Source organism: Peromyscus leucopus, chromosome 2, assembly GCF_004664715.2.
Source record: "Peromyscus leucopus breed LL Stock chromosome 2, UCI_PerLeu_2.1, whole genome shotgun sequence".
NCBI classification, from domain to species: domain Eukaryota; kingdom Metazoa; phylum Chordata; class Mammalia; order Rodentia; family Cricetidae; genus Peromyscus; species Peromyscus leucopus.
Window position 1 is genome coordinate 141,940,349 of NC_051064.1, and position 13,973 is coordinate 141,954,321.

The following is a 13,973-nucleotide window of genomic DNA, read 5'->3' on the forward strand; positions in this document are numbered from 1 at the left end:
GAATAATAATGCCCCCACAGGGCTGTGTATTTGAATGCTTGGTGGAGGGATTAGGAGGCGTGGAGGAGGTGAATCGCTAGGGGTGGCCTTGGAGGTTTCACAGATGTGGACCATTGCTTGTTGGTGCTCTCTCCCTCTGTCTCCTGATAGTGGAGCGGATGTGAGCTCTCAGCTACCGCTCCAGCACCCAGCTGGCCGTGGACTTCAACCCTTCTGAATCCATGAGTCCCAGATGAAAAGCTTTCTTGTGTAAGTTGCCTTGATCATGGCGCTTTGTCACAGGTATTAAGGTGCCACATACATGTCTCGCCACCCTCATAGGTAGGGGCCAGTTGTAGCTTCCCTTGAGAGGCAGCTCTAGGCAGAACAGGCCTGCCGGGCCCTTCCCTGGGGGCATGGAGGGGCCTGTCCCGCCCAATCCTGCTGCCTTCAAGGCTCTGGCCACCCCCCACCCTGTCCCTGTCAGAAGCAGGTGCTCAGCAAGGTCCCAGGGTGGCAGTGGAGTCATGGCTATTTCTTGTGGTGCCGGAGAGAGGCAGCTTTTGCCAGGAGGGTGCTGTGTGTCCTTGGATTCTCATTCCCCTGGCATCCTGGCCCTACCCCTCCTAGAGCCTCAGGCACCGGACTGGCACTACAGGTCTGTGGCTGGGCCATGAATTAAGTGACAGGCATGTGTGGGAGCTGGGGTAAGCCCAGGAAATCCACAGTTGGATCTGCTTCCGGCATACATTGCCATGCCACCCATGCCCCTCTCCGTGAGGAGGTTATCTTGCTGGGAAGCTCCTGACAGTGTGACATTCTGGCACATCCCCAGACTCACAGTCAAAGAAAATCTACTCTCTAAAATGAAGGGACAACACTGGTATGGTAGTGCATTCCCCTAATCCCCAGCACTAGAGAGACAGAGGCAGGCAGATCTCTGTGAGTTCGAGGCCAGCCTGGTCTACATGGCCACCTCCAGGCCAGCTGGGCTTGCAAAGTGAAACCCATTCTCAAAAACAACGGGGAGGAACCACAGGGGGCTGTACTGGTCAGTTTTCTGTCAACTTGACACAAGCGAGGTCTATTTGGGCAGAGGGAACTTCAATTCAGAAAACGGCCTACTCAGCCTTGGCTTTTCTCCACAAAGCGGGCACGTCTACAGAGCCACCTCCCGGTCTGGTGAGGATTCTGGAAATGCTGTAAAAAAAAAAGTGTGCTGTGTTTGGTGACTGCGATTGTCACCTTTCTCGGCCTGTGCCACCTGCACTGGCCCAGCACCACGGCCCCCCTCTTCCTCTGCAGCCTGCAAGGCTGGGGTCCCTTCAGGTCTGCCTGTACGCTGGAGAGCAGGGGTGCCAGGCTGAGTCGTCCTGTAGGGTCTTCTGTCTGGTGCCTGGAGGAGGGCCAGCCAGACCAGCAGCGCTGGAGGCCACCAGAGCCTAGTGAGTCCTTAGAGGACAACACCAAGAGGGCGTGAGGGAGTGTGAGGTGGAGCGGAACCCGGCCCTCCTCGACTGCCCCTCACTCCGTCAAGGTGTACCTGCATGCCTGCTGGGGGCACCTGTCCGGACTGCCGGAGTGGGGGAGCTTCAAGCACCTCATTTCACTTAGTTTGTGATACGTACTCCTGACCTCATCTCTGCTGCACCCCAACCCTCTGGGGCGGGCGGTTCTGTCTCTGTTTAACAGATGAAGACATCTTCTCAGAGAGCTGAGGTAACTCTCCTCAGATCGCACAGCAGGGAGCAGCACAGTTATCTCCCATCTCCTACGTGGGCTGATACTATAAGGAGCATGTGGCCGGGGCATGTCCTGCTGAGGGCAGGGAGGAGGTCACGTGGGAGGATGTAGGAAGGACATGGAAAAGGCAAACTCCCATACAAGCTCCTCATAGATGGTTACTTGTGAGCAAGCCTGGGGGACCAAGCAGGGAAGCCACCATCCCTGTCTCTGTCCCCACCCATCCACCTGACCCTCTCAAGGTTAGTGCAGGCCAGAACATGGTGTCTGTGACTTTCTGGTTCTGAGAACAGTGAGCACACACTTTATGTGTCCTCTGGGGTCACAGGGGCCCGGAGCTCATCTTGGCCAGCCCCCACCCCAACAGAACACAGCCTTAGCGCTTCCCAGGACAGGCAGCCCCCACACCTTTCTCTTTAGTTACATTTCCTGCTAGGCTGCAGACTTCCACCTTTCAGGCCATATGTAGCTCTTCAGCTAGGAAGCTTGCCACCTGGTCTCTGGAGGAGGAAGAGGAACAAGACCTCTGTGCCACCCCCGCATACCAACTGGGGCATCACCAGCAACTGGGGCATCACCAGCAACTGGAGCATTACCAGCAACTGGGGCAGGAGCTGGGTAGGCAGGGCCTGTGAGAGGCCCGGGCTGGGCAGTGGCCCAGCAGGAGCAGGAGGTGCATGCTGTCTCATAGACTGAAACAGGGAAGGCCACAGAACCGGGTGGCTGGGAGCTCAGGACTGACAGCAGGTCAGACACAGGCTGACCTGGCCCCCAAAGTCTCTGCCCTGAGAGTCAGTGGTGCTTCTGTTAGAACTGGCCTCGGCTCAGCCTGAGTACCCTTGTAGTGCATAGCGTGGGTAACACAGGACACAGAGAAGAATGGCACCCAGAAGAGGCACATGGTCCCTGCTCTGCTCTCTGTCTCCATCCCTAGCCAGCCACCCGCAGAACAGGGGTAAAACCTGGCTGTACACAGCAGAGAGGAAGCCCCGAGTAGTCATGTAGGGCTCTACTGTGCGGAGATGAGATTGGGGCCAGAGCATGCCCACTGCCCTGTCCTCACCCCACCTCTCACACAGAGCCTGCAGCATAGCTAATTCCCAGAGATCAGGCTCTCCTGAGGTAGAGGTCACAGAACCTGGAATCAGGCAGGTTCAAATCCCAGTCCCAGCAGTCGTAGGCTCTATGACTTCAAAAGTCTCTCAATTTCTCTGTGTCTTGGTTTCTTTGCAAAATGGAGATTATAGTGATCTCTGCCTTGCAAGCTTTCTGTGAGAGTTAACAGGAGAATTGTGGGAAGCACTCCCAGCAGCCATGGCCAATGCCGCTATGAACAGGGCCTGAGAGGCATGAGGGTGGGCACCACACGGGAAGAGAGACACGAGGCCTGAGAGGCATGAGGACTGAGAGGCATGAGGGGTGGGCACCACAGGGGAAGAGAGTCACGAGGCCTGAGAGGCATGAGGGTGGGCACCACACGGGAAGAGAGACACGAGGCCTGAGAGGCATGAGGGGTGGGCACCACACGGGAAGAGAGACACGAGGCCTGAGAGGCATGAGGGGTGGGCACCACACGGGAAGAGAGACACGAGGCCTGAGAGGCATGAGGGGTGGGCACCACACAGGAAGAGAGACATGAGGGCTGAGAGGCATGAGGGGTGGGCACCACACAGGAAGAGAGTCATGAGGGCTGAGAGGCATGAGGGGTGAGAGGCATGAGGGGTGAGCACCACACAGGAAGAGAGTCACGAGGCCTGAGAGGCATGAGGGTGGGCACCACACAGGAAGAGAGACACGAGGGCTGAGAAGCATGAGGGGTAGGCACCACACGGGAAGAGAGAAGGACCCATGGATGAGAATGCTGCTGTGACCCTTCTCTCTCAGCAGACCAAGGAGACAGACCGATTGGAGCACCACACAAACCCGCACCTACAGCAATGACTGACATCTAAGATGCCAGCACACAGGAGGCAGAGGCAGGAGGATTAGGAGTTCAAGGCCAGCCTGGATTATGTAGCAAGAACCATCTTAAAATAAATAAACAAAACCAGGGACTGGGGAAATAGCTCTATTGGTAAATCCTTGCAAGTATAAGGACCTGAATTCAATGCCCAAAACCCACATTATAAAAAAGCAACAACAACAACAAAAAAAAACCCCTAAAAACCTGGCTGTGGGCTGGAGTGATGGTTCAGTGGTTAAGAGTGCTTACTGTTCTCTCAGAGGACCCAGGTTCAATTCCCAGCACCCACTAGACAGCTCACAACTACTTGTAACTCCAGTTTCCAGGGGATCTGATGCCCTCTTCTGACCTCCTTGGGCACTGCATGCATGTGGTGTATATACACACACACACACACACACACACACACACACACACACACACACACACTCACATGTACCCAGGCAAAACACTCATAAGAGTTAAAATAAAATAAAAACCTGGGTGTGGTGGCTCATGCACCCAGGAGGACTCAGAGGAGGATCCATCTCCAGAGATCACTTTCCAGAGAGTCTATTCTAATAGGCAAGCTACAGGACCCTGTCTAAAAAAATCCAGGGTGGATGGCTCTTGAGGAAATACACCCAAGATTATCCTCTGACCTCCACACACACATGCACATACAGGAGCAACACACACACACACACACACACACACACACACACACACACACACACACTGAGAGAGAGACAGAGAGAGAGAGACAGAGACAGACAGACAGACATATTTAAAAACAAGAACAAAACATCTGGCAAGCTGTCTCTCAGTGAGTTCCCCTCAGCAGAGCCCAGCAAAGCAGGTGTGAGCGTGTGCTGAGTGATGGGGTAGGGGGCATGGGAGATAGCAGGGGCCTCTTCTACCACATGGAGGGGAGCACTCAGCAAGGAGGTACCACTCAGACACCAGCCAGCCTTGACTTTCTCCCTCGATCTCTTTTAGCCGATTGCAGCTGGCAGGGATCATGAGGGCCTTGGCTGGTCCGGCACCATATATACACATTTCCTTAAGGTCTACACCGTATTGGGAGTGTCTGTGACCTCTCCTTTCCAAAGATAGTGATCAGTGGCTCATGGGCACCTTGCAACGCCCTGTTATTGCTCAGGACAGGCTGCCTAGCAAGCCCAGGAGGACGGCCAGACAGGCAGGCCTCCCCACAATGGGTACAGGGGGCAGCTGTCACGCTCTAGTCTTCAAAGCAGAGCAAGACTAGAGCCTGGGACCAAAAACCTCCATGAGAAAGGGCCCTGGTTTAAAGTCAGTGCAGTGAGTCATGTTCCTCTAGCCAAAGTAGATCTGAGGCCTGTGGGTGATGAAATTCCTCATTAGTAAAATGGGAGAATACGGATGCCATCTGTACAGACACACAATATGTGATGTCACCCCCACTTAGCTAGCTTGGGAGAAAGCAAGCTCAGAGGGGCCGAGGGACTGGCCCAAGGTCACACAGCCTGCAAGGGCCAGTATGATCCCTCAGCTATTCTGTTCTGAGAAGCCAACAAATTGGCCACCTCTGAGCGCTTCTTCCTCCTAAACAGTGCAACCAGGTGAGTATCGGTGGGATGTGGGAGGGGAAGATCTAGGCCTCTTTGCTCACTAAGTCCGGAGGTTGGGCCCACACTCACCCATATCCAGAGCCTTGGTGGCCAATCTGGCTCACAGCATGCCTGCTGCCCCTCTGCAGAGTCCCCTGGGGAGTTGACCTGTCTTCTGTCCCACCTAGATAGCACTATGCCCAAGACCTAAGCCACAAGTTTGGACAGATGTATGGCCCCAAGGGCATGTTGGAAGCACTTGCAAGTAGTGTTTCAAGTGGCCTTGAACTCTAACACAGAGCGACTGGGATCCTGCTCTGGGGCCCAGGGTGCACTTAGAGGCCCAAACACAGAACTCTTTTCTATGAGGCCAGGTTAGCCCATGTCCACAAGTCTCAACTTTCTCAGTGCCAGCTCTGGGTGCTTTGGAATCCTCCTGGCCTTTCCCACTTGTAGCTGGGTTCCATCCCTGCCCTTGCCAGGTGTCTAGGGTCCTCATCCAGATTGGCAGGTCCCCAGGCCACACCTCCCTGGGGAGCAGGAACTCAGGTAGAGGGAGCAGTGAAGGAGGCAGCCCCGTCAAAAGGATGCATCCTGATGGTGGGAGGCATCTGTACCTAGGCAGGCATCCCTCTCCAGATCCACTGTTCAGGACAGCAAGCGCTGGACCCTGCTGGCCACAGCCCTTCCCCACGCTGGCTCCAAGTGAGCAGAGGGATTCAGGTCCAGGGATGAGTGAGCAGAACCAGGGCTTGAATGTGAAGTTGCTGAGAACCCAGAAGGACAAGACCCAAGGAATAACTTACATATCAGAACCCCAGTGACAGAAAAAAGAGGCCTGAGGGTGTCGGAGGGATGGATCCCCAGCCAGCTCACCATGGTAAGTGGCAGCTAGTACTGAGGAACAGTGTCTGTGGAACTGAGGGAATGGACCTCTCAGGCCAGTACCAATATCGGATTTCCATTTTGACAGTACTGAGGATTAAACCCAGGGGATCCTGCACACTAGGCAAGCACTCTACCCCTGAGCTACACCCCCAGGTCTCTTTTTAGTTTTTGAGACAGGGTCTTACTCAGTTGCCCAGGCTGGCCTTGGACTTGCAATCCTCCTGCCTCAGCCTCCTAAGTGGTGGAATGACAAGCGTGTGTTTCCTCATCTTGCCTGATGCCAACACTCCATGCTGTGAAGATGCCCACTGTCCACTCACTGTCCCACATCTGATAGCCCTCAGACGACCATGAACCCCAAACAGGGCCTCCTCTCAGTGGCCTCATATAGTCCAGGAACTCAAAAACGTAAGCATTTGAACATGACCTCCAACTAAGGGCACTCTCCCTTCTGTAGGTACAAGGACAGGATGGTCCTAGTGGCGCCTACAACCTGTCAGTCCCTCGAATTAGGATCCCATCAATCCTATAATTACTTCCCTGGCAGTTCAGCCCAGCTTCCCCCTGCTCCCGGGAATGCTAGGAGCACTTGTCTACATGGGGGTGGAAACAGTCAGACAGACACGATGCAGGACATGGTTGATTTTGGAATTCAGGAAGCCCAGAAGATGCTCAGGCATGGTCCTTCCTCCCTGTGGCTCATCTGAGAGGCTCACAGTGCTCCACGCATCCCAAACCCCAGAGCTATAGGACCTGAAGACCCTATTTTGCATTGCTGAAAGGGAGGTAAGAGTGTTGCAGCAGCCCACTGGAGTGAGGGGATCAGGGTGCTGAAGTAGCCTGCTGTGGATGGGAGGCACAGCCTGCTGGAGGATAGGCATCAAGGTGCTGAGATACTCCATGAGGATATTGGGGTAAGGGTGCTGAGCTAGCCCAATGAGGGGTAGTCTACAGCACCTGCTGAGTCTGATTACCCCATGGTACACAGTTAACCCCACACACAAACATTTTTCCAAATAGCCATGCCATGCAGCCCCTGGGGAATTCATCACTTCCTCTGATGTCACCCTAAGCGCCATTACCTGGAAGCTCAAACTCTGGGCAGCTCAGATGACTGACACCCCAACCACTTGGGGGGGGGCCTTCCGCAGGCTTATCAGCAAGCAAGACCAGTTCTAAGTCTCTTGGTTGGCCTCAACTGGAGCTAGTCACCAAGCAAAGGGGTGGGGGAGACCCAAGTTCGCCTCTCATTATCAAGTGTGGCCTGGCTCCCAGCCAGCCCCCAGGGGAGCCTCAGGCTCCTGGAAGGCCCGCTGGCTTGCCCATCCAAGGCACCTTTCCCACTGCCACTGCTTTCTGGACAGGAGAGGCCTCCTCGGTGTCACAGAGCAGACTCCTGTGTGTGCGCGCGCGCGCGCGCGCTCACACACACACACACACACACACACACACACACACCCGTAAACTCTGGGTAGCTGTGATGCTGGTCACCACTCAGGGTATAAAGTGACACTTCAGTCCCTCCTAGAGCCAGCCAAGAGACACCACAGCCAAGGCAGCTTCCCTGCGCCCGCAACACTGAAGGATGCTAAGGGCTTGGTCTTCCCACCACACACCCCATCTTGTCCTTGTCCCGTCCCACCTCTGAGGAGCAATGGGAAGAAAAGACGTGGGGGTGCCCACAGCTGGCATAGCCTACAGGCCAACTACCATGGAAAGGGTTCTGCATACACACATCTCATTTACCCAACCATGGTACTGTTGCATTCCCATTGACTCTCGGCAGAGGCAGAGGCAGAGGCAGAGGCAGAGGCAGAGGCAGAGGCAGAGGCAGAGGCAGAGGCAGAGGCAGAGGCAGAGGCAGAGGCAGAGAGGCAGGCTCACAGAAGTGCAGTGGCATGCCCAAGGTCACACAGCCAGGGACCAACAGGACCAGGATGCACTAGCTGCATACATAACCTCCATGTCGAGCTTCAGAGGGGGCCCAGCACGTCCAATCAGGGTTCAGCGCACACAGCAGAGAGGAGCCAGAGATAAACTGGTGAGGAAAAGCAGACCTGGCTCCCTGCCACGTGCTTGAGTAGAATAACAACACAAGGCTGAGGTTTGAAAGAACCTTCTAGAAACAACCTTGTCTCTAGGTGAGAGCAGGGGCCCGGGATCAGGCAGGTGGGACCCATGGGCTCTTCTTCCCTGGCATCAATGTCAAATCAGGGCTGCCAGACGCAGTAGAGGAAGGCTAGTCTCAGCTGAGCTCCAGCTAAACCGCAGGCTGCAGGATATGGATGTCCCATGCCATCGCTAAAAAATTAGTGGGGGCCAGCCCCAGTGTAGAGCGTTTGACCAGCGTGTGTAAGGCCTCGGGAAGTACCAAAAAGGTCCGTCCCTCTGTCTCTATCTCTGTCTCTCTCTTTCCTCCCCTTCCTCCCCACTCCCCGTTCCACTCAGTGGACCCTTTATTCATTAAATCTAGAATCCTGTGCTAAACGGACAGGAGTGGTATGATCCCTCTAGCCATGTAGGTCTGATGAGACCAGCCCGACCTCTGGTCCCCAGAAGTAAGTAGTCAAGGTCTGGCCTCTAGGGCTTCTGTCTATTCCTCCCCCTCTCGGTCACTGGGGTCCTCCACCACTGCTTGAGAGAGGGCAGTGGAATTCAGGTAGGCATAAAATACAGAGTTCACCCACCTGGCTGGGCAAGTGCAGGAGCCCCAAGGGTGATCTGAGTTCAGATGGTGCCTGGGAACCCCCAGCTCTCAGCTCCCTAGGAAAGATGACCCACCTAGAGCTCCAGAGGCCCTAGACATCACCACAGCCAACTTCCCTAGTAGCCAGGTAAAGAACTGAGGCTTTACTGGGTCCCTGCATCCCTGTCTAAACAGCCAGGACAGGGAAGACTTGGGTCAATGGGGGAAACTGATGTCACGGCTGTCCTGTTCACAGGTCTCTATTGCCACCACTATCTCAACCACCATCAAGGCTGCTGCGACAGTCATCATCATCACCGTCCCTACCATCACCACACCATCATTACCATTACCACCATCATCTCTTGCCAGCCCAAGTCCCAGGCTTTGCTCCAGGTTCCTTCTTAAATTAAGTCATTGAGTTATCCTTTGGCCACGCCCTCTTAATCCCAGTCACTCTGGTTGTCCCTGGCTGGCCTCCAAGGGTCAAGATGTCACATGCACACCCCTAACCGCAGAGAGGCGGAAAATTGGCAAGACATGGAGAGAGGAAGGGGGAGTCCAACCCTCTTCTCTGGATTGAGCCCCAGCTCCTTCTGCTGCTCTACTTGAAGACTGGCATGTAGAACCCAGACAGAGCTTGGTCCCAGGACTCAGAGTAATCTTCTCATCCAGACACTGGACCCAGTGTCCTGACCTCGGAGCACCTGGGCAGATCCTGTTCCCTCCCCTCCCAAGCTCTGAAACCAGCTCCACCTTCTCTGGTATCCCAACATCATCCTGCCTACACCCCCCTGCATACTCTTTGGTCCAGGGATTCCCCCACCTAAGCACAGGAAAGTGCCCCAGTTCTCACCTGTAGACATCCACCAGCGTCTCCACACCTACCACACACACAGCATGGGTGGGCTTCTTCAGAGACAGTTGCACAGCTCTCTGTGGGGCCATCATGTGCTGAGCTCCCAGCCTTCCGGTCGGGCTAGCTCGGGTGCCCAGCAGCCACAAGCCCCGGCTGCTGCCCCGGCTCCCCAGCTCTTCTTGGGGACACCTGGCTGCCGGGTAGGAACGTGCGTTCTAATGGGTTGGTGCTCTCTCCTCCCTTTTAATTTCGCCCTGCAACCTGGGGAGCCTGCCTGAGCCTGGTCCCCACCTCCTGGCTCCACGCCCAGTCACCTAAGTCATGGGCTGTCAATCTAGGAGGCTGGGAGGGAGGTGTCTGGAGCTCTCTGTGAGGTGGGAAGGGGCCCTGGGAAAAGCCAGGTTCAGGTGCCAACAGGAAACTCAGAGGGTCTAGTCATCCCACTCATGGGCTGTCGTGCCTGAACCCAGACTGTGACAGCCATTCTGAGGGCTCCATGCCAGGCACCAGCTAAGCAATTTGTAGATCCTGTCTCCTAGGTGTGGCAATCCAGTCTTCAGGGTCAGCTTGGTGGATGGACATTGTGTGGTTCAAATCCCAGCCCTGACACTCAGAGCCTCTGAGGGAATAAGGTCACTTAAGCTCTGCTCGACTCCGTTTACCCACGTGTGTGTAACAGCTGCTGTAACAGAAGGGCCTACGGGGTGAGAGTGCAGGGCAGTGGAGGAGAGTTAGCCTGGTCTAAAAGACGTGCTGGTGGCTGTTCAGGTCTCTTGTCTTCAAGACAGGTTCGAAATCCTACTTCTCTGTCCACTGACATCCCAGGGCCAAGGCAGGCAAGGAGCCTGGTCTCTCCTGCACCTCCTAGGGTGCTGAGCACATAGGAGCCAGCAACACCAGTGTGAGCACAGGGTATCCCAGGAACCATCACTCCACAGGTTCAGAACCTGCCTCCTGAGTTCAGAAAAGAATTTTTCTATATGCTTTTCCCTTCCTTCCTTCCTTCCTTCCTTCCTTCCTTCCTTCCTTCCTTCCTTCCTTCCTTCCTCCCTCCTCCTCCCTCCTTCCTTCCTTCCTTCCTTCCTTCCTTCCTGTGAAAACAGTGAATTTTATTAAACACTGACAGTACTTCATGAAGAAACAAAATCAGGGGATGGAGATGTTGCCTGCTTGGTAGAGTGCTTACTTAGTCTGCACGCAGCCCTGGGTTTGATCCAGAGTACCACATAAAACTGGGTTTTGCGGCAGTGAATGCCTGCAACAGTGGCAGAAAGATCGGGAGTTCAAGGTCATCCTGAGCTGAAGAGTGAGTATGAGGTTGGCATTTCAGCAAGAAAGGAAGGAAGGAAGGAAGGAAGGAAGGAGGGAAGAAGGAGGAGGGAGGAGGGAGGGAGGAGGAAGGAAGGAAGGAAGGAAGGAAGGAAGGAAGGAAATCAAATTCCAAAACCATTTTATTTCAATCATCTCTGCGTCTATGTTTGTGTCTGTCTGTCTCTCTCTCATACACACAGATACACATACATGATCAGAAGAACATAGGTCAAAATTAATAAACACGTTCTATAACTGTTATTTTCTTCATATTTCCCCTCAGGTCGTCTTCAACTTTAAAGAAGTAAATTTCCTTGAATAAGAAAACAATATTTGGGACAGTGTGCAATCAGGTTTGTGTAGACCATAGTCACGTGACACCGTCTCTGGCCCAGCTTTGCTTATGGGAAGGCTGGGTAGAGCAGCTGAGAAAACCCCCCATTCACCACAGTCACATGGGGGCAATTCAGACCCTCCTCATGGGCCACTGTGGGAGTGAAAGGCATGGAAGCAAAGCCAGGGGTGGTGGCCAACACTTTGAGGCCCTGTTCAAGTCCCCTCCCCCATGGCTGGTCAAGGGTGCTCCCCCACTGACTTGTACCCTCTGAATTCTGGCACCAGGGCAGCCGATGCCATCCTCGGGTCAACTGGAAGTGGTGTAGGAGGAAGCATGTAAGGATGGCCACGGTGTTCGGGGCCCGAGTCACCAAAGGGATGGCACCTTAGTTCGATGGAGGGAGAAGGCTGGGTGTAGGTCTAGGGATTGGCTATTCTGTCATAAACATGAAGAGGCCACTGGACTGCTGACTGGAGAGGGTGGATGACATGTCCCCTTCATGATGAGAGACTTCTCTGGGCCACAGGACATGCCTCCCAAGCGGCGAACACACAGCCTAGAACCCTTTCCACAGGCAGGGGACAGCAAAGACAAGGAGGAGAGATGCATTCCCTGCAGGAGGGCTACCTGACAGCCCCATGGAAGTGCTTGCCTCCAGGAACCTCCAGTCTGGCTAGGAAGCAGGAAACAAACGAAGAAAGACCGCATAAACTTGTATTTGGTTCCTCTTTCTGGAATGATCTTCCTTTCCATCAGCATGACTGAGTATGATATTCCTGGCCTTAAAAGTTCATTCTGCACTGGGCAGTGGTGGTGCACACCTTTGATCCCAGCACCTGGGAGGCAGAGCCAGGCAGATCTCTGAGTTTGAGGCCAGCCTGGTCTGCAGAGTGAGTTCCAGGACAGCCAGGCCTAAAAACAGAGAAACCCTGTCTTGAAAAACAAAAATTCATTTTACCTATAGGCATCAAGGCTAAGCCTCAGTTTACCCCCTGGCTACAGAAACCAGCAAAACAGCCCTGCAGGAGTGGGCCTTTCCACCATCTTTTCCCCAAACCAGAAGGACCCAGCCATTTTGTCTAAACCCATCTAGCGGTAGAGACATATAGCGTGAGCTCTCCCAAAGTGCACAGGCTTCCACTGAGGAAGACGGGACGGATGGAGGGGTGGAGGCATAGACCGGTGGATAGATGAACAAGGGGATGAGTGGACAGATGGAAGAGAAAGAGGCAAGTGAGGAGGGAGGTGTGGTGTATAGGAAGATGATGGAGGTGACACGATGGGACAGTCCCAGTGCTGATGACAATGATGTCCGCCACAGCAGTCATCCCAGGCCCAGCCTCGCCTGTTTGTAGGACTCTTCCGTATAGTCGCTCATCCAACCTTCCCAACAGTTCCAGGAGACAATTCCGACCAAGTCTGAAGACCCGAGTTCAGACAGATCATGGCCTGGCTGTGCTCTTGGCCAGTGTGGGGAGGGCAGGGCAGCAGGACCTGGCTTCACTCTTGGGATTGCAGAAAAAGAAGGGAGGCAAGGAGGGCTGGAGAGGATTGGGTGGGGTACAGAGGTAGGAACCGAGGCCTGAGCTGAGCTGAACTCACAAGGCCGGCTTTCTGCACACAGGCCACCTCACCTCTACCTGGGCTTCTGAGCATCCACAGGTCCCTGCCAGGGAGCATTAGGTCCTTCTGTGCACTTCCCTTTGCTCAAATAGGCTTCCTGAGCAATTTGAACAGCCATTTGCACTGTTTTAGGAAATAGCACGCACTGTCGTGATTCATTGAAGGAAACCCACGTGGCTGTTCTCCAGGCCCCGCTGTGGATTCTGAACCCTCCTCACCCTCTTCCTTTTCTTCGACCTGAGAACATTTCCTGGGAGACATCATGACCTGCCCAGGCCCCTGCCCTACCCACACCCCACAAAGTCACGTCCTGCACATCCAGGCTGTGGTCTCTTTGAACTTGAGACTCCAGGTTTGATGGGTCAGATCCGGGAGCAGCGGGGGTGGAAACTGGGTGACCTCACCACCCCCTCCACAGATGGAATATTCAGCTCACAGTTCCTGCCCTCACTGGGCAGCTGAAATGACAACGCCATGCCGGGGACAGCTGCCCAGGAACTGTGGGACTGAGAGGTTTCCAGCATGCCCTGTGAACAAGCCGGGGATACGGTAGCTGGGCAGGTGTCTAGGTCTGGGCTATGACATCCACGTCCCATTTCTTCACTAGCTTTGTGGAGGCTGATCATTTTTCTTTGTGCCGTGGTACAGCAGGGAGCCAGCCAATAAAGACCTTGCCCTCCTGGGGCACAGACAGCAGCAAGCTGTACACACAGTGACAGCCAGGCAGCAAGCAAGGATGAGGACCAAAAGAGGTGGGGAGCATTAGACAGAGGATGGTGATCAGGGCAGGCTTGGCTATACAAATGACTTGGGAGTAAGTCGGAAAAACAGCAGCTCAGACATACACATGCACACATGCACACACACATGCACACAATACACACATACACATAATACACACACACACACACACACACACACAAAATCTTAGTAAGTTCCAGGGTGCTGCTGAGTTCAGAGACTACAATTCCTGCCCCCTCTAGGCCACCAGCTCCCCATGTGTGGAACTAGAT

The 13,973-nt window shown here is 54.4% G+C and overlaps 1 protein-coding gene across 1 annotated transcript in view; it reads right to left on the reverse strand.

The window, feature by feature from the left end:
- Padi1 (peptidyl arginine deiminase 1) overlaps nt 1-9,916 on the reverse strand; it is a 35,358-nt gene extending 25,442 nt beyond the window's left edge. The window contains exon 1 of the mRNA XM_028880651.2: nt 9,687-9,916. Within this exon, the coding sequence (XP_028736484.2) occupies nt 9,687-9,781 (95 nt within the window). The 5' untranslated portion in view covers nt 9,782-9,916. The remainder of the gene's footprint in view (nt 1-9,686) is intronic.
- Between the last annotated feature and the right edge of the window lie 4,057 nt (nt 9,917-13,973).